At 42.3% G+C, this 25,575-nt stretch overlaps 2 protein-coding genes across 3 annotated transcripts in view; one reads left to right on the top strand and one right to left on the bottom strand.

Moving 5' to 3' along the window:
* Window positions 1-14,053, top strand: part of LOC114550824 (uncharacterized) — an 18,360-nt gene extending 4,307 nt beyond the window's left edge. The window contains exons 4-12 of one of the 2 annotated variants that reach the window (XR_003691757.1): window positions 156-294; window positions 566-768; window positions 949-1,085; window positions 1,191-1,332; window positions 1,457-1,738; window positions 1,863-7,281; window positions 8,523-10,688; window positions 13,704-13,830; window positions 13,973-14,053. Coding sequence is in view for 1 of the 2 variants with exons in the window: in XM_028571715.1 (XP_028427516.1) it covers window positions 156-294; window positions 566-768; window positions 949-1,085; window positions 1,191-1,332; window positions 1,457-1,738; window positions 1,863-3,739; window positions 3,830-7,281; window positions 8,523-8,533 (6,243 nt within the window). In the remaining variant the exon portion in view is untranslated. Of the gene's footprint in view, window positions 1-155; window positions 295-565; window positions 769-948; window positions 1,086-1,190; window positions 1,333-1,456; window positions 1,739-1,862; window positions 7,282-8,522; window positions 10,689-13,703; window positions 13,831-13,972 lie in introns of those variants that run through there. The other variant, XM_028571715.1, reaches the window with a different exon arrangement.
* Window positions 11,099-25,575, bottom strand: LOC114550825 (vascular endothelial growth factor C). The gene is made up of 8 exons (XM_028571716.1): window positions 24,607-25,575; window positions 19,111-19,354; window positions 18,021-18,211; window positions 17,443-17,573; window positions 17,234-17,337; window positions 15,896-16,030; window positions 14,967-15,168; window positions 11,099-12,688 (listed from the first exon to the last, which is right to left on the bottom strand). Exons 1-8 carry the CDS (start codon window positions 24,706-24,708, stop codon window positions 12,577-12,579), a joined length of 1,221 nt encoding a protein of 406 aa, XP_028427517.1. The 5' UTR covers window positions 24,709-25,575; the 3' UTR covers window positions 11,099-12,576.

Raw genomic sequence — 25,575 nt, 5'->3', positions numbered from 1 at the left:
TCAACAGGACACTGTTGTTAATTGTGCGCTACACCTCTGAAAACAGTTGATTATTGTTCTGAACATTATTGTAGTACAGGATGATGGTGCTCTTAATATAGCAATTGAAATACTATAAATTTAAGAAGTCCCTTTTTGTACTTATCCTCTTTCAGGAATGTCACCAGTTGGCCCTTGGTGAGCTTCAGAATGTCCACTTACTTCAGGTGGAGCGTTTGGTTCGGGGCGGCGGGCCCTGGGCCGTCCCAGCCTTACAGGCAATCCTCAGTGAGTCCAATTTACCTCAGAGTGAAGGTAGGTAACATGGTTAACATCTGCAGTATGATAAACACTAATGTTATTACTGCTCTTAACTACTGATTACACCAAATTAGTTGGCAAAATATTTTTATTTGTCTCATGTTGAGGCATAAACCAATGGGTTTGACTAACAGGTTTATCTAAATACCTTAAATACTTAAAAATGCTTTTGCTCTCAATGGTTGTTTTCTCACCGGCAAGCAGTATCAAGTAAACTGAAACCATATCTATCTTCTTCTCTTCTGGCTTCTTGACTATTCCTCAGTGGATGGGTGCATCACCTCCGAGATGCCGGTGTTCTTTGAGCTCCGGGTGCACTACCTGTTATCCTGTGAGCGGGTCAGTGAGGCTATGGCCCTGGCTAAGTGTTGTGCTCGGAATCCCACAGCAGGACAACACTTGTTCTTCCTCCAGGTCTACCTCACGTGGCTTTTGAAAACTTCACAGCATGACCGCCTACATAAAGAGGTGGGTGGAGCGACTGTGTTATGCAGAAGACTGGCGTGTCTTTCAGTCAAATGGCGAGAATTGTCACTTCAGTCTGTAACTGTTGCTTAGCTACCACACAGTTATACCAAAGATCTCACGTGTGAGAACTATCTTTGTCCTAAAAAAGGGAGGCTTTTGTTGTCTGTCTCTGATTTCCAGGTGGCTGATTTAAATGGTAAAGATGCAATTCACATCATCTGCAGTTTGGAGTGTGAGGAAAAAGACGAGTTGCTACTCGCCCTCAGTAGAGCCTTCCTCTCCCAGCAGCTTCGCAGGGGAGACATGTACTATTTGTGGTAAGTAAACTTCTGTGTGATGCGAATGTAATAAGAAGTCAGCTTACTTACTGAGGGCTCCATTTAAGTGTCATTAAAAAAAAGTTTTAACTCTGTTCATTGCAGTGATCTTGTCTTCGTATGGAGTAAACTACACAGTCGGTTGAATACATCCAAGAACGCTCTACTTGGGGAGAGTCATCAGCTGATGCTGTCTGCGACCAATGTCAACTCAATCTTCCCATTCATCAGAGCCATACTGCAAGAGGTAAGACAGATATTTGAACTGCAGTTTATTTGTATATATGTGTATTTATAAATGTGAGTAGATTTGTTAGGGTTTCTCTATTTAGTGAATTGATATTTATGTTATGTGTTATGTATCTTACAAGCTGGGTGAAGATGGTATCCAGTTCTGCGTGGAGCTTTGTGCCAATGCTCTGGGATCTTGCCTTCCCTGCGACGTCATCACAAAGTCCCTAATCTACAAAACAATAGCCGGCCTGCTACCCAATGACCTGGAGGTTTGCCGGGCCTGTGCTCTTCTCGTGTTCTTCCTCGAACGCACTGTTGAGGCCTACAAGATGGTGTACCTTCTTTACATGCTTCCGGATCAGGAGTACCACGTGGAGGAAAGCCCCATTAGAAATCATGTTCGCTTTGAAACCCTGCAGGTATAGCACCTTTTTTAACAAATCATGGCCGAGAGAAGGCATAGTTTCAGATTCTCAGTCAGTTGTTGCCTGTCATTGTTCCATAATGTAATACCAACACAATTTCTTGTCTATCTCTCCTCAGGTCTTGAAGAAGGACTTGTATTTTGACCCAGAGTTTTGGAACCTCATTGCTTTGCGGACCAACTGTTTGAAGCTGATGAGTGAGAAGGTGGTTAGTGGTGCCCTGGAAGAAATCATGGAGGACAAATGGATCCTGAGCTACTGCACCAAAGAAGCTGCTTCCCGATTAAGCACGCCAGTATGCCAGAAAGGAAGTAAGGGGACAGCAGCTAAAAAGCGGCACCATAAAGAGGACAGACATCATAAAAATGATACTGACACTGTATCCAAGAGATTAAAGGTGGGTCCAGGCAAAACACGGCCTAATGTTGACCCCACTGTAAAGAAGAAAGGCAACCGAGGGTCATCATCAGCTGAACCTTTGAGGCGTTCATTTTGGCAGCTAGACAGGCTACAGGACAGTGTAGCCGTTAGGCACGGGGAACTTAAACGCACTACACGACTCTCTGAGAAGAACCCACCGAAACGGAGGATTAGAAAACCCAAGTGGCTTCTGGAAGACTCAGGAAATCTTGGAGAGAATAATGTTCTTCCGAAGATCAAAAAGCATGGGTTGAAACATCAAAAGCATCATGGATCCTCTGTCGTAAAGAGGTCTGAAACGGGGGAGCTTAAGAACAATGCAAAACACAAACCTTCAGTAAACTCTCATTTAATGGCAAGGAAAAACAACGGCAAGCACCAGAAAGGGTTTTTGCTGGGCCCTCTAAAACCAGCCCCCCCGCCACAAGTGATTCTTGAGCTCTCCCTGCCAGACAACGAACTGATGGGAACGTTTACGGAGGACACTTTGAACAGACAGAGAGGTTTACCTCAAGTGCTTCTTTACAGACCTACGGTAAAGGTTCCTGCCGCATCACAACCGGTGAAGACTGTGCAGCGCAAAGAGGTGGTTCTTAGAGCGCGGGATGCAGCTATGTTTGTACAACAGTTGCACGGTTATGCTCGGCTGCAGAAAGGAAAAGGTAATAGGCTGAACGTTCAAGGCTCAGTATCAACCATCACACGCTCATCTGTGCAAGGAAGTCCTCCAAAAGAGCCACACAGAAAGCTCTGTAAAAAGCCTGCCGCTGAGATGAAAGGTGGAATTACCTCTCAGACACCGGCAGCTGAAGTTACACAATCCCCAGCTTTAGAAACCGTCCTTCAAGTTCAAACTAAGAAACCAGTCTCACGAAAGACATTTTCAGGCGGAGAGCTCTCCCAACAGTCTGCTGCAGAGATGGAAGCTACCAGTGTGTCAAAGACATTAGCAGCAACTGAAGCTTCAGCAGAGAAACTCTGTGAAGAGTCTGCTGTTGAGATGAAAGTCACTATTGCCTCAAAAGCGGCTAAAGTGACTCAATCCCCAGGTTTAGATAAGGTCTCCAAAGATCAAACCGTTAAAGACTCTTCAAAAACCACAACTTCAGCTGAGGACAACAGTCAGATGGTAGTTACTGATAACATCCCTCCAGTCTCAATTATGGCCGACATTTCAAACATTGGATCTTTTGATCCCGCATCCTCACAGTCTCAAGATGTTCTTAGAGATGGAAAACAAGATCTGAAGTCACTCTCTTCTCAGGCTGAAACGGCCAGAAATCTTGTGGCGCAAGAAAAAGCAGACATCCCAGAGGTGCTCACCACTGTAGGCAACAACATTTCTGAGGTGGATGTCCCAGATGTTTTCCACAAACTCTCAAAAGGATATATACCTCGTCAAAATGACACAAGCGGAGGAACAATGGTCATTACTAATACACCTACAGATCAGGACAGTATTAATAACATATCTGCTCTGACATTAGTAACAGAAATGGTTACTGAACTTGCACCTGTGGCAGTTGATCTGGAGAATCACAAACTGCTGGCTCCAGAGTACAGTTCCTCCAAGGAGTCTACAGCTGGAAGTAAGTCTACAGCTGGAAGTAAGTCTACAGCTGGAAGTAAGTCTACAGCTGGAAGTAAGTCTACAGCTGGAAGTAAGTCTACAGCTGGAAGTAAGTCTACAGCTGGAAGTAAGTCTACAGCTGGAAATTCCTCGCAAGTTCCTCACAAATTGCGCACTGCCTCCAGCTGCTCTGTAGTTGCTGATGTGCAAGGGAAGGAAGAGGGACCTCAGGATATTGGTCCAGAGACGCCCGAGAACAGTAAACTAATAGAATCCGAGGAATCCAAGTTGGAGTACTGCTGTACATTCTGTAACAAGGTCTTTAAGGGAAGTCGGGTTGTAGCACATGCTATGTTCCATTATCGTAAAGATGAGTGCATGTTCTGTAGGACGATGTTCAAAGATGACCTCCTGGCCATGATGCACCTTTCTGACCATATTGAGAAGCTAAAGAGGAGCAAAGAGTCCGCTGGTAATACCCAAGAAAACTGGGTCTCTGAGACCAAAGATATCGCCACACCTAAGACCTCTGCCAAAGCTAAGACCACAAACGTGTCTTCTGGGTGCTGTAGTAGTGGGAGAACAAGGCAGTCTACTGACTGTCTTAAATTAATAAGCCTTCCAGATTCAACACCATCTGGCTCCAGAAAGTTAAGATCCAACGACAAGCCAGTGGATTGTCCGTCTTTACATGAAAAGAAACAAAACGTGTCCAAGCACCTTAATAATAAAACTCCTGTTCACAAGGTAAATGGGCATATTTGCAAGAAGAAAAGGCTCGGCAGACCGAGAAAGGACACCTTGAGCTCAGAAGCTAAGCAGCCACTTATAAAGGAGGAGCTCTCTCAAGTAAGATCAAATGATGAAGTGGAGAATCCCAGGTTGCAACAAAAACAAGATATAGAGATGGGTTCCTCTGCAACATCAGCACAGGTAGACAAAAAGTTGGGCTGTTTGACTGAAGATAAAATGAAGGAGACAAAATCTGTGCAGGTCCTGAAGACGGCCCCAAAACACATTGGGAAAGTTGTCGAGGAGAAAAACGCGGAGCCACAAGAGAGAGTCTGCTGTCCTGTGGAGGGTTGCGCCTGGATTACAGACCTGTCAAAAAACCGTGTTGCACTCCTCTACCATGCTCTTGAAGATCACTGCGGTGAAGTCAAACCTTTAGAACTGGCGTTCCGTGTGGCAAACAGCAAATGTAGTAGTTGCATGAGGGTTATGTGGAGTTTCGATCATTTTCAGCACCACGTTGAAAGACACAGACTCACTCCGCGGCATCCTTGCCTTCATCAGGGTTGCACTGCCCGGTTCAAAACTGGGATGGAAATGAGACGCCATGCCAGGAGGCACAGTCCGCTGCAGGCAGTGTGCTGCCGCCCTGGTTGTTCTCAACTATTTATTTGTCTCTGGGCACTGAACCTTCATGAAAGAGAGCACTATGCTTCCCAACCCACTAAACCAGACAAGAACACAAATCCGCAAACGGGTGACAAACGCGATAACACGCCGGGCGGTAAGAAACAACCAGATCATAGGCCACAAGATGCAACCGCTGCCACTACTGTAAATAAGACTGCGAGTGTAAAGGCTGCTCATAAGTTAAGAGGAGAAGCCTTGCATAACTCGTCACCTGGGAAACCTGTTCAGGCTCCTTCTCCCTCCACTGTCGGCTCACCTCTGTTGAAAGAGAGAAATGCGACCAAGGATTCACACGTCTTAAAGAATCTTTCTAACAAGGACACCTCCACACAGCCCACTGGCCCTAATCTGAGATTAAGGCAAACGTTAAGAAAAGACAAAGTAACAAATACAACCGCAAGTCACAAAGTCATCTCGTCGTCGTTGTTAAAACACAATATCAAAGTAAGACATAAGTTGAAGAAAAAGCAGGTCAAAGTAAACACAAAAGGTCCTAAAAGGAGAGGGCGTCCTCCTAAGTCAAAGGAAGCTGTGCATGATGAAAACACTACTACTGGTCAAAACGATCAAGCTGTCGTAGAAAAAACGGCACCGCTTGCGAGCCCCACTAAAGTAGCAGAGACCTCGAATGTGAGCAACGAGTCAAAAGAAGAAGAAAAGAGTCAGCCGGTCCAAGATGTAGTCACAAGTACGGAAACATCAATCGATGAATCAAAGTCTAAGAAGTCAACGATCAAGCAGACGAAGAAGAAATTGGTTAAACAAAAGGGCATTTCTCATGCCTCCATGACCGCTAACAGCTTAAATCAATCAGTCAGCACCACCTCAGCAGACAAAACACACAAGTTGACAGCTGACAAAATGAAGAAGCTGCATAAAGTGAAAAAACGCTCCGCTCCTAAAGAGAACAGTAGTCAAACTGCTTCTTCAGATTCCAGCAAGTCGAAAAGGAATAAGGTTACAAATGGCAAAGCCAACGCAAAGATTGTCAAGAAAAGATTTCCTCTCAAAGAACCAGAGTCCATATCTGATGTCCAGCAAGTTGAGGCCAAGGCATCGGCAGGAGTAGAAAGGTCTGCGGATGAGGAGGGAAGAGCAAAGACAGAAAACACAGACTCGACACAAAGCCGCTCTGGTAAATCTGTGTCTGCTGTCCCGGCTAACACCTCGGAGAAAACGCAGAAGGTGACAAAAGAAGAACAATCTAAGAAATCACATGTGAAAAAAGAAGGAAGGAAAGAAAAGAGTAGTCGCAGTGCTCCTTCAGACTCAGGCAAGACCAATAAGAAGAACAAACATATTAATAAAAAAGGGGACATAAAAACGCTCGAGGAAAGAAGGCCGTGCAAAGATGCAAGCACAGCCTCTGCTTTGAAAAAGAGAGCCAAGTCTGAATCAGTAGACCAACGGGTTGAGGCTAAAGCAGCGGCAATAGAAAGCTCGCCTGACGTGGAAGGAAAAGCAAAAGAAGGACCAACGGATACAACACACGACAGCTCTGGCTCTCTCATCCCTGCCGCCAAATCCAAGAAACCTCACGTCACGAAAAACTCCGACCCCAGCAAGGCAAATAAGAAGCGCAAGAATGTTCATAAGGAAGGTGACCCAGAGATTGTCAGGAAGAAATGCAAAGGCCAGGGGGCTTCATCAGCACCTAGGAAGCCTGAACAGTCCAAAATCCAACCGCTCGCTGAGGGGAAAGCCGAGGTAGCGGGGAGCGCTGCAGGCGAGGAGGGAGAAACGTCAGCGGAAACGCCGCAGTCTACAATTGGCGGGTCGGGTTACTCTGTAGTGACCAACGGGCAAGCAACGAGAGAGGATGTCGAATCTACGGTGTTTAAGAACGCTCTGGAAGAGTATAGCAAGAGGCCGTTCATGCGCCTGCCACCCACAGCGTACCTGGACGAGAAGTACATTACCATGCCAAAACGAAGGAAGGCGCTGTCGTCTTTCCAGTCGTCTCCGAAGAGCCCCCCCTCTCCTCAGCAGACCCACGTTACGACGGCTCGGCAGAGACAGCGGTGCGCCAACTGTTTTGCTACTTTCGACGGCGCCGAGGATCTGCAGAGCCATCTCCAACTGCAGAAGTGCTCAAACATCTTTGGATTTGACTCTGATGACGAGGGTGAGTCTTTTTTTTTTTTATTATTATTTCAAAGTTACGCCAATTAAAAACTAAAGGAGCTGTATTTTTTGGTTTGGTTTATTTATGGATATAGAAAGACAACACGGGGATCCAAGGGATAACATGTAAAAACGAGAAACACTTTTCCAACATGGTCCCTGATGTAAGAGAACAGGACATACAACACATGCAAACACATACAGTCCTAAGGTTAAAACAATAAAAAAATAAAACTACACATCAAAAAAACAGCTAAAACACCATGAACTACAAAACAATAAATTTCCCTGTCCCCAATCTAGATTTTATTTCCCCCTAATTATTAGGGCTGCCACCTCTTAGTTGATTAGTCGACTAATCGGTCGTTTTGGTCTTAGTCGACTAAGATTTCTTTAGTCGATTAGTCATTTTTTATGCTTATTCATGCTTAATTACTTATTTCTAAGAAACTTCTGAGCACATTTATGGTAAACACAAGATTTAAAGTGGTGCTTTTGCAGGATTAATTGTGGAGAAACTCAGTTTTACAGATGGTTAATTAACTACATTTATATTGTGCCTTTCTAGTCTTAACCACCTCTCAAAGCGCACAGCTCTGTCAATTAAATCAACTAATCGATTAGTCGACAAAATCATAAGTGTTAGTCGACTAAGAATTTCTTTAGTCGAGGACAGCCCTACTAATTATCTATTTTATTCCATAAGTAGGCCCTAACTTTATGTCTAAAATCCCTTTTTGTTACTGCCATTTTGATATGAAGTGGAAGACTATTCCATAAAATAATTCCTGTATATAATAAAAGGATTTTCTGGCTTCACTATTCACACATGGCACCTTACATGAACGGACACTGGCCCTAGTCTCATGGGCATGTTGAGTATGTACCATTAAAATCTGAAATCCCAAATACTTTGGGGCTACACCATTAATAATACTGTACATATGATTGAGTTTAAGTTGTTCAACCCTAAGCTTAACAGGCAGGAACTCAACCCTCTTAAACTCATTTCTTCCCACATGATACCTAGAAGGTTTAGACAGTATAAAACGGATCATATTATTTTGCATAATCTGCATCTGTAAGCATGCTTGGATATTAAGAATACTGTATTGTACTGTAACCCTGGTTATAAAAATCTGAAATATTGTCTTGTATTGGGTTTAATATGGCAATAAATAATGCAAGCATGGAAGCTAGATTTTTTAAGGTGTGTCATTATTCTCTTTTTTTCTGTTTCAGGCAACAGTTGAACATGTCTAAAGTCTAAGTGAATTGACATTTTGGATGCATAATATACTGACCTGCGTGGAGCCCACCGGAGGAATCCTAACACAACAGATCCATGCTATCTGGATGACATCTGGAGCCTGAGAACTGAAAGGGATACCTGACTTTGACTGCAGCACGTGCCTGTAGGACCGGTCGGAACACACGAAAACGGCCGATCGACAAAAGACAACCGCACTGAATCCCAGTCCGACCGTTGGCCGAACAGCTAGTACTGAAGTGCCTGCTCTGGAACCACCGTGCTGTTTCCAGCTGCTTCACCTGGTATGGAGATTAGGAATTGTGGCTTAAAGACTGGACTCTTGAAAGCTGTGAAAAAAAACAAAAAAAAACACTCGAGCCAGACGACAAGGCTGCTCCAGCTATCACTAGGATACATAATTTTTCACATCAGTAAGCCATATAATGCCATTATTTGCTTTTTTTGCACTCTTCTCATACGATTTATCAATTTCTTTCTGCTTAAACTCAAAGTGATGGGGATTGTGAAATGAATGAAGCATCTTACGAGTCATGCTATTTTAACATCCTGAGGTTGCGTATGATTTTCTTACATTTGCAAAGTTGTAAGATTGCTGTATCACAGTCTTCTTTGGGATAATGTTATGTATAACTCTTGTTTAAATACTAATTGTATTTCTTACATCCCTATGGGGTTGATTAGGTATGTGCTTGTCCTCACCATGAGTAACCAGTAGGGAGCAGTGTGCACCAATCTCTTTAGGTTAACAGATTGTTTTTTTTTTTTTCTTGCAAAACATAAGATATTATTTGCTCAGTTTTGCAACAGAAGGATTTCTACATACAAATGCTGCTCCACTGTATTTTATCACTGGATGGACTCAAGAAATGGCTTCAGTTCCTGCAACCAACCACAAAATGTGCCAGTATCCCGCTGATATTTTTGCTGGGTTCTGTCACCGATCATGTTCTGTTAATTATTTGCTGTCAGTGGAGCAGCTGACATCCTTGCTTATATTTTCTCACTTAAACATAGATTTTTATCTACTGAACTTGTCCAAGACCATAGAAAGAAACATTGTGATTTCTCTTTTAGGTCGAATGTTCTTTCCTTCAAAGAGAACGTCATAAACAACCAGTTTCTAAGTGTTACCAGGAGACCTCATCAGTCTTTCATGATCAGCGGCAGGTTATATTTATTTAAGTTTTTTTTTTTTTAAATCTTTTTGTAAATATATGAAGAGTTTCAGTGGCTTATTATAAAAGGGGATGTCGGAGCTGGGTTTATATTTTGTTCTTGAAGTAAAAAATAAAACTTATTTCGAATGGCATCTGTTCAGTTTGCCGTTAACAATGATGTCCAATACACCAGAGAATTGCGTGTTTTCATCAGAGGAGGAATGAGCAGTTTATATCCAAAAGGAGAAGGTAAAATGATTCAGTGCACTGGCAACAGATAAGACACAGCAGTATTGGAGAGTGGGCCGCAGAGGAAGAGAGAATGTTGACTTATGTAGACTGATCACTCGCAAGATAAATCCTCACTTTTTGCCAACCTTTGGCTTGTGTTATACTAGAGTTTGAAATCCCAACAGGTGAAACTACTTAAAAGCTAAAACTAAAAAGGGGAACTGAATTGCCAATCATGACCAACCTAGCAATGAAAGGTTCAAAGTTTTGGAAGCCTTTATTTTTGATATATTTGAATTGCATTTTCATGATTTGAAAAGGAGCTGAACCTCCACCAGCTGTAGCCTCGGCCTCAGACTCCCACTACCTGAAAACTTCGTGGACTATTTCAGGGTACATTTCTGCCAACGTGAGCACATGCAGAGTATAATGTATTGATGCAGCACAGTCCATGTTCACACATGTTGTACAAAAAAGCAGACCGGGATTAAATAAGTTTCCGGTAGCTGAGGCTACAGCTCATCCATTAACCAGTGTAATCAGCTAATGATGCAGACAGATCAGACAGTCAGGTAATGAGGCAGACGATCACGTGGGCCAGACAGAAAGGCAATCTCTGTTTTCTCTCTGAGTCAATATTGTTTATTGTGGTAGATGCAGACAGAGGGAGAGAGAGAGAGAGACTGCCCAAGAGGAGGGAGAAGAAGAAACAGGAGACTACAGGAAGAGTCAAGTTCCCACCCAGAGGTGTGTGTGTGTGCGTGCAGCGGGGTGGAGGCATTTTTCACAAGATCGTCATTAGAAACATGAGCAATGTAACGGGCATTTCTTATCCTCTAGTTGCCAGAGAGCTTAAGTGCAATAGTAGTATTATTTTTTTTTTTTTTTAAGGGAGCAGTGACAAATTTCACATTTTATGTGTGATTATTGTATTAAATGTTTTTATATTTCTGGAAAACATGCAGAGTAGTTACATTCTACAATAACACATGTTGTAAATTATGGATTTTGACAACATTTGACAGTTTTGATGTAAAAAAAAAAGAACAAAACAAATTATACTTAAATGAGTGGAATGTAGTGTTCACCAGAATTCACATACCGCTGCCAGTGTACCACCAGAAAATAGAATATTCAACAGGGAAACAAACATTGTCTGACAAGGCTTTTAATCAATACTTCAAAACTACTTTAAATATTTAGTAGTAGTAGCAGAATTGCAGTTTTTCTCTACATCCATACAGCACAAAAACTACTATCACCTCTACCCTGCAATAACTCATCCTAACATTTAATGTATTTAGTGTGCCCTAAAATCATTGTTTTTCTTAAAGGTGTATGGTATAGCCCAAATGAACTGTTAAAAAGAATCTTGCAGTGCAGGCAAAATGGACAATTTGCACAAAAACATAATTCAAATTCTCCATAATAATTCAAACCCGAGTACAAAGGCATGTGAATTGTTTTAATGCAAAACAATAGTTATGATTGTGACTTCAATACAGTATTTTACAACTACACATGATTCTCATGAGTCTTCAAAATATCAGTTTTAAATATGACAAAGATTTAAATATTTACAAATAATATTACTTAGTGTGTAAAGTTAAATTACCAGACGATCCAGAGACCCAAGTGTTAGCATCAATTGTGATCACTTTCAGCCACATGTGAGTGAAATCTTCAAAGAGCAGCGCCACGGTTAGAGGCAAGTAGAAACTGGAGGATATAATAGCTCTTTGGGAGCGTTTAAATTAGCGTTCAATCAAACAGGGTCTGGCATTAAACCTCTTCCCTTTTATAAAACATGAGACAAAGTAAAAAAAAAACTAGCTGCAACAAGAGCTTCGCTCCATGCCTTTCACTAGTCGCCAAAATTCAAATCTGGTGTTGGAAACATCCTCTGAATAGACCACCGAAATATGTCGTCACCGTTCCCACCTCTGCTAAAAGAAATGAAAGGAATATAAGGCCCTGGCAACATCACATTACATGATTTCGTCAAAAATAAATCCTTCAACCTCTCAAACATCTCACGACTCAAGACTGCCAAAGTGCCTACAGCTTATTTAATCTAAAAAAAAAAAGAAGCGTGGATTCTGGTCTGTTATTATAAATTCCACTTTCCATTTCACACAGTCCTAAGTGGTGTCTCTGCAGCAGGCCGCTGGTTGAATATCTTGCTCAAACACGTTGTGGCGGGGATGAACGCTGGTTTAGAGTCTGCTGATTGGTCCATCCCGCCTTGCTGTCATGCTTTTAGGCATGTGTGATTGGAGTTATTAGGGTCCCAGAGAGCCAAATATCTCTCTTCATTTTCTCTTGGGCTGAAATTACTCCACTTTTATGAGTTTTGCTGCCTATGGGTGGCTGTTTGGGCCTTTTTGTTTCACCGGGAAGCACTCCCATCCTCTTGCAGAGAGTATCGGAGCACAGACAGAAATAATAAAACTCCTCCATGTGCTGCTGTTGTAATCCAGTACATGTCTATGTGTGGTTCCACCTTCCTGTCCTCCTGTCAAGACGCACGTCCTTCTTATTGTCCCTTTGTTTTCAGGCCAAACACTTTCTAGCCTCATGTTGACAGGCAATAAATGGCTTCACCTGCAGTCTTTCTGCTCCTGTCTGTGGTTGGTTAGTTCCACTCAGGCCTCATGTAGTTGGGAATGCACTGGCAGACTTGGTGGCTGTAGTAAAAACCAGCCTGGCACACACGTCTGGGCTTTCTGCAAGGCAACCTGTAACAACTGGACAGAGGGAGAAGGAGGAGGAAAATGGAGAGGAGAAAGTGAATATACAATAGGAATTAAGAGAGTTTTAAAGTAAGGGTGAAGGGAAAGAAAGGGTGAGGTTGAGAGGAACAGAGAAGAAAGACAGGAGTTTATACTCTTCCCTTGACTTGAATACTATCAATTATTCAGATCTTCAAAATCCCTGATCCAAGTTTAGTTTTTTGCGTGCATCAAACGATTCTGTGCGTGAGAAAAAGAGGGAGTATTCCTCCAGAGAGGGAAGGAATATGGCCAAATTCTGGGAACTCTCATCTTCAAAATCACAGTAGGTGTATTGTCTTCAGTGCACCACCTCCTGTGACCAGATGTTGTATCAAACTTAAAAAAAGGACAAAACAATGAAAAGAATGATAGAAAAGGGACATGTGTTGTGCATACTTGAATACTAACGTCCCATACTGTATTAAAGAGCTGGATTGGGTTGCACCAGCCATTCAAAAATCTATACTGAATCAGTGCTTACTTAATTAGAATAAGATAGTTTCAACCCAGTGATTTAATAAGCCAGTTTGCGTGTAAAAACTTGTAATGTGGTTGCTAGAAAACATTAAAAAAATGAAGTCACTATAGCACCACACGCTGATATAAAGCATCATTTCCAAAGCAATTGCAGGGCTAAGATTGAAGAGAATTTGGAACTTTAAGCTGTGAAATATTTGAATTTTACTTAAAAACACAATTAAGGAAATCTAACTGAAATTGAATTTTAAGTTTGAGTAAAAGATCTTATTTATTTCAGCCCTCTTAAGCTGAGAAAGTTATAGAGACTCTGCCTAAGGGTCACGTGTAGTGCATATATGTCTGTGAACTTTCCCACACGTGTAAAGCCACGATTAGATATCGCTCATATCGAAGCTCATGTCTGCCTGTGTGTTCTTTTCCTCGTCACTCAATTTGTCTCCGAGCCCGTCTTACTGCTGCTCTGCTCACTGTCATCGAGTTCGCCCGGTCTCCCCGTCTGTCTCTGCAGGCCTCTTGGGTCAGAGGGAGGTTGATCTCTTGCGTGCCGGCTGTGGGAACCGCGACACGCAGCTGAGACCCGCAGTTGAATGTCTTGGACCCCCCCCCCATGTCCATAAAAGGCCATATGGAAACATGTGAGCGAAAGAAAATGGACGAAGAACGTTTTTCTTTCTCGAGTTTGGAATGTATGACATGTCCATTGAGAGTTTTGGAGGGACTGCCTGTTCCCTAAATCTCTGGTTCTCACTCCCACTCTCCTCGCCCCTTTCTATGCAGACTCCCAGGGCAAAGACTAGCGAAGGCCCCCCCAAGGGCTGACCGGCCTGAGCACAGCAGGACAGGACCAGTGCACTCCGTGTAAGTCACAGGTTCAGGTAACTCGTGATGAACTGACGTGCAGAAATGCTGCATTTTAATTTGGGAAAAATTGGTAAATAGTTGTTTCCCAAATGGAAGTTACTGTAAAGCAGGAACTGACTTGTCCTTAGCTACAGCTGCGAAACTCTCAGAGCGTTTAAGAGTGAAGTAATAATGACACAGTAACCACAGATTGTGGTTTGCCAGGTAACAATCAGGCATTTCAAAACAAACAAAAATTCAAATGATCATTGAAGAAAGTATACGAGTAAAAACCTGCTCTTAAATCAAATGTGCCAAGTTGTATGTTGTTAAGCCACTATATTCTAATAGAACTGCCCCTTGAGCCCATGTCACATCTCCTGCTCCATAGCCGCTAACATATTTCATGCTCTATTAAAACTCTTTATGACGAGTTTGAGTGTGTTCTCGGCCACATATGGCAGTCTGCCTACACGCAGATCATATTTCAGACAAGTGCAGTTTCTAAGGAATTGATGTGACTATATAAACCCACTATTTTCAGCTTATATGGGATGTGCTGTACAACTTTTATTAAAAGAAGAGAAGGTGTGTGTTTCCTGTCAGTTAGAGACAGTAACACAACTGATTGTTAAAAAAAATGGATACTAACAGAGGAGAAATAGCATCTTTGACATCATTGATGGAATTGTTTATTATCGCTTATTGGCTTTTCTTTTTGGCTTAGGACAGAGGGGGTTCTAGGAGCTAAGGGTGGAGTTGGCAGAGACCCAGAGTGCGGATACTAAGGATAATTTCATCCCCCAGAGGAGACATTCTCTTTTTGCTTGCCCCTTTCCACACAGAGAAAAGACCGCCGAGCTGAGAACTCCAGTGTTCTGCTCAAGAAGAGGGACTTGGGCTCGAAACCAGGACGAGGACGGACACCTACCTGCAGGAGTCGGGGTTGAACCTCTTGCCCTGCCGCAGACACGACTGTGGACTCTCTCTGCACTGACACAGGCAGGTGTCGGGGTTCAGGGGCTGATTCCCGGGACACTCTGCAGCACACACGCAGCCACACAGCTCCTCGTCCCACCGCTGGCCGGTGGGACACCACTTCCCCTCACCTTGGCCTTCACACTGGCATTCACCTGAGAGAAGGAAGAGTTTCATTTTAATGAATTAAAACCAAAACGTTATCAGATATCGGATCGTGCACCTCTGTTGGTGTCGTTGCTGAATATTTGGCGGTCAGGTTCTGACTTGTCAGGTAGTTGCATAAAGCCCTACTTCCCAAAAACTTCCCTCCGTCTGTGTTTATCCATTCTGGCTCGATCTTGCCTGGCAGCTTTCAGAACGACAGCCCTTTTCTTAGCAATTTGGTTTATTTACAGTAAATTGATTTGTTTTTGTTTTTTGTCTCTCCACTTTCTCACACAAAAGAGGTGCACTTTGTGTCCTGGGTTGGCTAAGTGGGTAAAGCAGGCGCACATATACTTGGAGGTTTATACCTCGATGCAGAGGTCCAGGGTTCGAATCTGACCTGTGATGATTTCCTGCATGTCTTCCCCCTCTTTCTTACCTAGCTGTCCTGTCAAATAAAGGTGGAAAAGCCCAACAAAATAATCTTTGAAGGAGCCCTTTTGGCATCCCTATTCAGGCATTAGAACCTATTGTGTCAATTGACACAATAGGTTCTAATGTTACACTTTGGAGAAGTACAATGTAAAGACTCTCTCTGGTATCCCCTCATATTTATTCTTTCTATCTTCACATCTTCTGAAAAACAAAGGCTTCCACTTAGACTCTGGGGTTTGAATTCCTTTTTCAAACAACGGTATGGCGTAAAATATTTCCAGTAACTGTAACCCTCCTTACAGGTGTTGTGGTCCAGTTTCCAGCCTGGATCGCAGCTGTCCTCGGTGAGTCCATTCCGACAAACGCACTCGCAGGTGGATTCGTGCAGAATCCTGTTGGGCCCACAGAGAGCCAGCAGAACTGAGTCCAGCGCCCCTGGAAGCCACATGGAAAGGAGGTAAAAAATAGGTATTTAGTAGTTGTTGTTTTTTTCCAGCTTTGTTTTGTCTTTCTGCAGCCATGCACGCACGATTTCCCAATCGGTATCTATTTTCAGTCTGTTCAGTCCGTTACGGATTATGTTAAGTAAGGTTTCCCAGTTTATTATTAGAAAAAAAGAAAAAGGTTACTGGAGACGGAAGGCACTGTAGTTCACTACGTGATTGTACAAGTAACATGCCACAAAGACACTTTCGCTTCTCATGTTACAGTTGAATAAACATTCCCCCGGGGGGGAAAGTTGCTTCAGATCATTTAATTTGCCGCCCAAGCAGCATCATCATCACCATCATATTCATCATCATCATCATCATCATCTGGCTGTGCTGGTGGAGTTTTTGAACGAAATCTGGCTCACATCCCAAAACCCGCTCAGTGGGGGTTTAGGTGTAGCCACGTTTTGGATAATTTGGCATTCTCTCTCAGAGCTGGGAGTTGTCAGTTCTGTTTACTAGTTACAAGGCCAAAGTGGAACAATACACACTTAGAAATAAAAGCACATTTCTTTAATATTATAACATGTGGGGGGATTATTTGTGCAGGAGAGGGGAAGGGGGGGGCTTTACACTGTGCAGGTTTTAGACTCCTGCCAAACTCTGCAGCAGGTGATTTCCATTCATCAGTGAAAACACCTGTGTTGTATCAGATGTCCCAATCGGAACCTGCTGCTATGTCTCCACGCTATTCAAACTCACGGATGAGGTAAATCCTGTTTTTTCTTTTTTTTTTGTAATGCAACATACTGCATAGGTGTTGCTTCTTTGACATCCTGGTCTCAACCCTTTATTGAGGATGTAACATTTACATTTTGATATAAGTTATACATTTGATTTTGTTGCTTGATTTTGATTAGCCAAAATCATCCTTGCTTTCTAGCATTTGATTGGTTCCAAGCTTGTTTTGTTTTTGTATGTGTTAAAGGACTCAAAATAGAGACAGCCGGAAATATTTTCTGCTCTCTACACCAGTTGTTCACAACCTTTTTGGCTAGTATAATCCTTAAAGTGGACTCATTTGATTTGATTTTAGAGCCCAAAACAGCTAACTGTACCCAGTATTTCACAGAAAACAAGTACAGAAAAGTGTAACCATTTATATCAACTGAATAATTTGACTTTATCATGACTCATGCACACTCACCTGTTTCTCTCTCCGAGTAGTTTAAGGCGTCTGTAGAGACACACACACAGCTCATTGGATCCCATAATGACCCGGAGGCACAGGGAGCTTCAGGAGGGGAACACCTGCACAGACGCACATATTCTAAACGCATGGGTACCAGACAAATGACTCAGAAAAGTTTGTAAACACACACACACACACACACGTCACTCCTCACTCTCACTCACAGGTGATCTGATGCAGCTCGTCTTATGATGGTGTGGAGTGGCCGCTTGGAGAGGCATTCGCACGAAGTGTGGTTGACGAAGGATATCATGATGACGGAGCGATCCATCCTTGGCGGGGACAGTTCCATCAACTAGCAGGAGGAAAGATGAAGGTTAGATGTGCGCGTGTGTGTGCGTGCGTGCGTGCGCAAAAGTGTAATTTGTGTAAGACATTTTATTTCCCTACTCTTCTTCTTCTTCTGATGCTGTTTTCATTACAATATTGCTGGTTGTGACTGTGCAAAGGTTGATGTAATGATATGCAAGATTGTGCAACTGTGCGTGTGTATTGTATTGACTTGATGTCCAGTTGTAGCCAAAGGGTGTACCACTGCAGCAGGGCGGGCTGTGATACAGATGAGCTTGTTACACAATTGGATAGATTCCCATTGTCCTCTTTCCCGAGGCCGTTCGAAGTGTGAGAGCAGAAAATACCAACACGATCGTGTAATGTGAGCCAGTGTTGAAAGACTCAAGTGCTAAGAAGTGTCTGACATGGACGTAAACAGGGCAAGAAAGAATCCAGCTGTGCCACTTACTGTCTTGTTGACGAGCGTGTGACTTGTGTTTGTGCAGTAATAGGCCTCGTTGGTGCAGCACCCTCCGCACCGATGCAGCGCCACACATCGAGGGAGGTAGAACTGACTGGTGGATTCTGGGTATTCTTTGGCGACCTCAACACACACCTCTCGGGGCTGGCATGAGGTCCGCTGGATCTCCTCTAAGATGACTGAAAACAAATGTGATTTAGTAACTGAATCTGAATACAAGAGAGCTTTTAGGTCCTAATTGATCTGTTATTAGGGGTTTTGGGGTGATGGCAGGAAATAATGTATCTTATTTTCATTTTCCAGTCTTTTATCCAACTTGGCTTTTATTTATTGCATTTACCAGCTACTTTTGTCTCCAGTGCAAAGAAATCTGTCTGGCAGCCCACTCTAGGGTTTAAAGCAAGGCCACCCAATTTGGGGCGCGCGGGCCAAGTTTGGCCCGTTTTGCCTTTGTTATTGCCCACCATGGCATGTGACATGATCATGCTTATTCTCCTATTTTTTAAAGTGCTGTTAAGTCCTAACTTTATTGACTACAAAAACATACATTTTGTGTAGCTGAAAAGTACTTCATCTGAGTTTTACAGACAGTAAAGCCCAGTGTTGTGCTGCAGTGTTGCAGTGCTGTTAAACTTCCTTATTAAACTTGACGTAAGTTTTATCCACGAAGATTTACAAGAATAAGGGTATTCTGCCGGCTCTCTCTCACGTGCTGTGAGCCGTGCTCACTTCACTGGCTTTGAGTCAGCCAACATTTTATTTTAGATGTAGAATGTTCATTTTCTATCAAATATAATACATTTTTACATAACGTCATCAGCGTTTATTTTTGGCCCATGGCCTTTCATCCAGATACATCTTTGGCCCTTCATATGAAAGAATTTGGGCACCCATAAAGTTTGAATGTTTTCATATTGCCTTGAGTTTTTGGAAGTGATCTGGTATTATATACACTTTCACAAATTAAATGATTAAATATCTTATCTCAGAAACCACTAGTTTGCTTTTCATCTAAATTCAAGCAGTGGCAACTAAATTCACCGTACAGTACTTGTTTGTGAAGTATCTCAGTGTTTACCTCCCAAAGTCCTGTCCATTTTGAAAAGAGCCTCCTCCCTCGGCTGACCCCACAGGTCCTCATTGTTAGAGTGGACTAAAGGGTTTGCCGAGGAGGGAGGAAAAGAGGGGGAAGAGGAGGCGTGCCATGATTTCTTCGTCAGGCAGTGCTGAAGCAAATTGTATTCGGGGTATAGAAGCTGTAATAGCTGATCCACACTCGTCACTGACTCCAAACTGGCCTGGTCACCTGACAATACTGGAGCCTGGAAGACAAGAAAGAATCATATAGACAAATGGGTCTTTAATGACACAATATTTCTTAAGCTAACATACACCTTCAGTTCTTCATGTGTTGATAAAAAGCGTTATATTCGTAGATAACATCCCTAAGACGGGGGAAAACAGGAGTTAAGGAGACGATAAAATGTGTCTTAAAAACTAGCATTTGGCACATAAGTCCCAAATTTCAGGCCCAATATACTGTTGTTGGTTATTAAAAATGGATTGAATGAAAAAGTGATTTGTTGCGAGTCATGTTATTTGGAGGAAAACTATTAGATAGTGCTGAATTAACAGTGTAAGCTTTGCTTGTTTGAGATGGATAAACAGCGAATACCTCAGCTACCAATGTGTTGTAACATGTTGCTGTTGGCTACTGTTGGTTATTATGGGTACGTGTGTCCTCTCCTCACACGCACGCGCACACACACACACACACACACACACACACACACACACACACACACACACACACACACACACACACACACACACACACACACACACAAACACACACAAACACACATGTTGCATTCAAGTTCTCAAGGAAGCTGCAAAGTCTGCGTTTTCTTTATGCCTTAGTATTGCTATTCTTGCTATTTCTGGTATAGACTGCTATAAACTTTAAACAGTATCACCTAAGGCAATGTGATAAAATTGGAAAATACCTGCCCCGGAGTGGCCTTGAGCAAGACGCTGTAATCTGAGCAAGTTTACCAATGAGGTTACATTTTTGTACTGCATCTGAAAGTCCTTTTGTTTGCTTTATCAATGCAATTAATTTCTTTCTGCTACCCTTCCTTAATGTGCCCTCCATAACAAGTTAAACTAACAACTTCGAGTCCCCTACATAAGAGCTTCAGTGGAGTCGTTAAATACAGCATTAGGCCTGCTTAAATCACATCCGTGGCTTAAATGGACCAGACTGGATATTGTCAGCTCAGCCAACACCCACATTATTATTGTTATCATTATTATTGTTGTACATAGAGGGCTTTATGTGGTTGACCAGGTATATGCAGGCAATCTCAGTTTACAGTAGCTCTATAAAACATTCCTGCTGTGAGTCATCGCCATAATGATTTTTCTGCCGTCATGATGGATGACTCTGTTCCACTCCGTGGAGATACAGTAGATGGAAGAAAAAAGGTAAATTGTCTAACTGACTGGCAGCTGTATCATCTGTGGGGACTAGATGTCAGCTGGGAGTCGGCTGCGAGTGTCACATATTAATTCTTCCTCCGGGGAGTGAGCGTGGTTGTTTAGTTTCCCAGGCTGAGAGGGAACAGACTGGTACAGCTGGCATTGCCTAAACAGAAACCAGATCTTCGATGTTATCAGTCTTTCCATTTATCTCTTTCTCTCTCTCTTTCACTCACTCTCTCTCTCTGTCTACCTCCACGCTTTTCCTGGTTTCTTTCTAGCCATCTCATATGTCTCAACATATGTGTAACCTGTGACAATTTTTACAAAACAAGTTTATTGAATACAAGACTAAGAGGCTACAGCCATGCTCTATGAGGCTGTACAGTGGTGCTTTAAAGAGATAGTTTGGATTTTTTGAAGTGGGGTTGAATGAGGTACTTAACCATAGTCAGTGTATTACATACAGTAGATGGAGGTCGGCACCCCCCCCAGTTTTGGAGAAGCAGGCAGGAGGACAGGCTCAGAAGCTAAGCAATGTACTGCTGTGGATGGGGGGGGGAACAGCAAAATGTATTTTAGACACCTAAAAAGAATCTACATCAGTTAAATTGTACGCTATATTTGAAATCTTTTCACAGCTTTACCTTGCCGTCAAACCGCCTTGTTTAAGTGTACACAGGGGGAAGCTCCATGCCACCAGACTCCATTGACAAAAACAGTCATTTTACCTCGCAGAACACAGGGGTTGCTGGCCTACCGCTGCCTCAACCGGTTAGTTTGTTTGTTAGTTTTGTTAGCTCCTAATCCTTTTATAGCACAAAAGTCACACAACATACAAACTAACATACAAACTAACCGATCTAAGCAGCGGTAGACCAGCAAATCTGGTGTTCTGTGAGGTAGAATGTTTGTTGTTTTTGTCAATGGAGTCTGGTGGCTTTGACGAGAGCATAGATAACGGCTCCAGTACCCCGTCGGAAAGGGCTGTCTGATGGCAAGGTTGAGAAATATAAATAAAATATATTCAGCTGCTGCCCCCATCCACAGCAGCACATTGCTTAGCTTTCGTGTTGACTGTGTGACTCCTGCCTGCCTGCTTCTCCAAACTGGCGGCGTGCCGACCGCCTTCTACTTATGTAATACACTGACTATGGAAAAGTTACAAGTACCTCATACAACCCCACATCAAAATATCCTTAGCTACAAGCTAACATCAGCATGCTTACAATGACAATGCTAACATGCATGTTCAGCAGGTATAATGCAACCATGCTCACCATCTTAGTTTAGCATTTTAGCATGCTAACATTTGCAGCTGAGGCTGATGGAAATGCCATTACCCTTAGAGTGAAGTCAAGGCTACAATTGCCAATATGTTTTTCTTTACTTATAGCAGTACTGATTAACACGCATCATTTCTGCAGGTGTATCTTTTTTTTTTTTGACAGTTCTTAGTATTTAAGCTCAGACAATAACACTGAAACCTCCATAACACTGTCAGACATGACAGTGACGCAAGCTCTCGATAATCTTGATGGACAGTTGTAATTAATAATTGGAGGATGGATGATTTTCTCTTATTCTTTTCTTTCAATGTCTTTCCAGATTTCCTGTTTTTCTTTTGGTCCCTCTCTCTCTCCCTCTCCCTCCCCCTCTCTCTCTCCTTTGGATTGTTAAGTGATTACATGACATGAGGTCATTGCTGTGGGACTATGAGGTCATAATGGACGAATGACCAATGCTCTTGGATTCAGCATGAGATACTGCTGGCACACACACCCATGCATTCGTCACTCACTCTTTCCTCCAGTTGAAACATGTTGTGTCTGAAGCTAATCTTATGTTCAAACACACTATTTTATTTTGTCTTTTTTTTTTTTTTTTTTTTTAACAATTGATAGCTGGCTAGTCTCATCAAAATATAGTGATTTGGGATTCCTTCGTTCAATTCCACGAGGATTGTATTACTTAAGATCTCTTCCAGTGCATTTGGACACAATCCCTTGTAGTAAACTATTTTAACATCAATAAATGAAAGAGAAAGTATCATAAATCACTGCCATTAAAGACATTTTTGACAAGGAGGAAGCTTTTACCTCAACCCCAGGGACACTTCCACAGAAGAACACCAAATAGTTTCCTGGTTGGCGGGTAAACAGCATTTACAGTAAAGTAGACATTTGAAACCAAAGCAGTCGATGAGTTTAACACAGAATTGTGCTCATAGTATTATCTGAAATGACATCACAGAAACAAGCTTTGGAAACATGTTTTGCACTAGAAATTGATGTTTCATGATTAAATGTAAGGTAAAGGAAGTGGTTTTATAAGCTGGGGCTCAAATTACACTCCCTTAAGTTAGGGTAAATCCAATTGATTGCATTAAAGCCTTTGGGTAATTACTACTACTAGGAGTGTTTTGCCAGGTAATTGAGTTCATTATTAAAACAAATATTTAAAGCTACATTGTGTAAGAATTTCTCCCATCTAGTGGTGAAATTGTATATGACGACCAACTGAATATTACTTTCTAGCCTTTCCTCCTACGGTGGCCGAACCCGAAATTAGCTCTCTCCGTCATTTACACGCAGCTGTTCTAGCCACTCCAATATTAATTTTGGTCTTGTTGCTTTGCCTGTCGCGTTGTCGTTTTAAGTCTCTTTTTCGCTTCCCTGGCAAGTAATCCCCCGCTTGCATTCGTCACGGTGCCACTAGGCGTTAAGAGGGCGAAATGCGGAGGTATGTCCCTCTTTGGCTAATGTATTTTAAAGATGGAGGCGCTACATGGCTGCCGTCATTTGAGCGACTCGCCCGTATGTATTCTGAATGATCCTGAATGGCAGATTCTACGCTTACGAGAACACTTTGATTAGTTGGTGGAAGTAATTACACATGAATGAGTACACATTTGTGAAAGAACAAAGTTTTTTTGCTAAGAACCAACTCAAAACATTACACAATGTAGGTTTAAGGAAAAGCCAACATAAAGCTCCTTAGAGATGATGGAATAACACAAAGGTGGTTAGACTTGTGAGTTTATCTAAGCTGTCCTGTCTGTCTGAAGGATTGCTGGTCATCTCACAACTACATGCCTCTCTGGCAGTCACAGCACTTTAGACCTGCACTCTTTCTAAGTCTGTCCGAGGCTTTTGATACTGTTGATCATAATATTTAGCTAAATAAGCTACTCTTTGATTGGTTTTGTTGATTCTTACAACTGGTTCAAATCATATCTTTCTGGTTTGGGCTGTTGGTGCCGATAGTTTCAAATCAACTCCTCTACGTTGGTGGTAAAGGTGTTCCACAAGGATCACTGTATTTTTTCGACTGAACATTGCAATGTCCATTTTTACGCTGACGATACCATCTTGTATGCTATCAGCTCAATTGTGAAACAGGTTACAGTCTGCCTTTGATCATCTCCACACCTCTTTTATCAATTCAGAGCTTGTTCTTGACTCCAGAAAGACAAAATGTTTGCATTTCACATGAGCACAGAGCTTGGACATTCCGTCTCCGATGCGTACTCTTGTAAATCTAATAGTTACATTAAAACACCTTGCTTAAAAGCTAAAAAATTGAATTGGATTCTTGTACCGGAACCAAATAGCAAACCCATCATGAAAATCTTCTCTACACTGGATTATACTTTTATACACATCTTTGTTTTGTCAGGTCTCTCTGTTAAAAGAGCTCTTGATCTTGATCTAACCCCCAATAATGAGACTTCCAGAGTAAACACAGCTTTACTAACAGCAATATTCCAATAGATATTCTCCCATTTGGTGTTTTGATGATGGTTGACACACTGCTCTAAAATCTCCCGTAAGTGTTCAAATTGTTTGAGAGTTGGTATAGGCTAAAGTGTATGATTGAAATAAGTTTCTTTACAGGCAGCATTTCCATTTGCTATCTTTCTCCACACATTTATTCAGATTTCTTTCCTTTCATTTGTCACGCGTACTGCATGTAATCCATGGTAGACGGTTATTTACAAGCTGTAGAAGTTAGTGAAACTCCTCAGTAGGATTGGTTTAAAAAAGCCATTGAGTTTTTATACACTGGATTGTAAAGAAACGTAATGTCTCACCTCGGTGCCCATGTCTCCAGTTTGGTAATAGTCCGTATAGTCTTGTCCTGAGCACAAATTGCTGATATTAAGAATCCATAGGAGCAAAGCTGGTATCCACATAGTGAGGAGGTGGAGAGGAGAGGAGATATGAGGGCAGAGGAGGAGGAAGTTAGTGAATCTAAAGCTGGATGTAAATTGAAAGAAAGGAAGGAGGAGAGGAGGAAAAGGAGGAGCAGGAGGGTATCACAGACTCGGCAGGTATCTCTTTGCTCCTCTCTTCATTCTATCCTGGGACGAAGTTGCTTTTCCGGCGCAGGTTGTTTGAATTTGGGAAACCAGCTGAATAAAACATGATGAGGGAATCGTCTCCTCTTCTTTGCGTCAAACACGGCTCCTGTTTTCTTTTTCCTTTCACTTCAGAGGAAGTCTTTCCCTCCTGTCTTGCTGCATTTCCATTCTCACTGTTTTATTTTATTGATGTCAGGTGTCCTGTTTGCCTTTTGTCTCCAACCTGATTAGTTCATTTGCTGACGCTCCCTTATTCTTTCCAGCCTTGGCTGTGTTGTCAGTCTCCTCTCCTTCGCCCTTCACACTTGTGCACCTTCTCACTTTCTTTATCTATATTTTCTCTTCACACAACAGCTGCGCTCATCCCTCCCTCTCTTCAGATTACCCCTGCCTCTTTATCTGTCTCTTGTTTCTTCCTCAGGAACCTTCAGGGCAAAGCTCTGTCTGTCTTCCCTCTGGACTTTTTTTTGTTGTTGTTGCCGTTTTCTAAATCTGTCACAACTTTTTCTGTCAGGCTGCCTGATCCTTGGAAAAGCATCAAAGAGAGAGAAAAAAGAGGGAAGAGCTTATTCCAAATCCTGTTTCCAAATGAAGTTAAAAAAAGAAAGAAAAGAAAGTAGGTTTAAAAAAAAAAAAAGTGTTCAGCTTTTGGTATTAAGTTCTTGTCCAAACAGAGTGAATGGGCATCCTGCTCATAGA

This window comes from Perca flavescens, chromosome 24 (genome assembly GCF_004354835.1).
Source record: "Perca flavescens isolate YP-PL-M2 chromosome 24, PFLA_1.0, whole genome shotgun sequence".
Lineage (NCBI taxonomy): Eukaryota > Metazoa > Chordata > Actinopteri > Perciformes > Percidae > Perca > Perca flavescens.
The sequence above is the reverse complement of the archived record's forward strand: the minus strand, read 5'-3'. Positions and strand labels throughout refer to the sequence as shown.

What these genes read in the sequence shown, in the direction of transcription:
- LOC114550825 (XM_028571716.1), bottom strand. Translation starts at nt 24,708, where the DNA reads ATGTGGATACCAGCTTTGCTCCTATGGATTCTTAATATCAGCAATTTG. An exon ending in CTGGAGACATGGGCACCGAG is followed by an intron (nt 19,355 to 24,606) that starts GTGAGACATTAC and finishes CTTGTCTTCCAG; the next exon opens with GCTCCAGTATTGTCAGGTGA. An exon ending in TTCAACCCCGACTCCTGCAG is followed by an intron (nt 12,689 to 14,966) that starts GTAGGTGTCCGT and finishes CCCTCTGTCCAG; the next exon opens with TTGTTACAGGTTGCCTTGCA.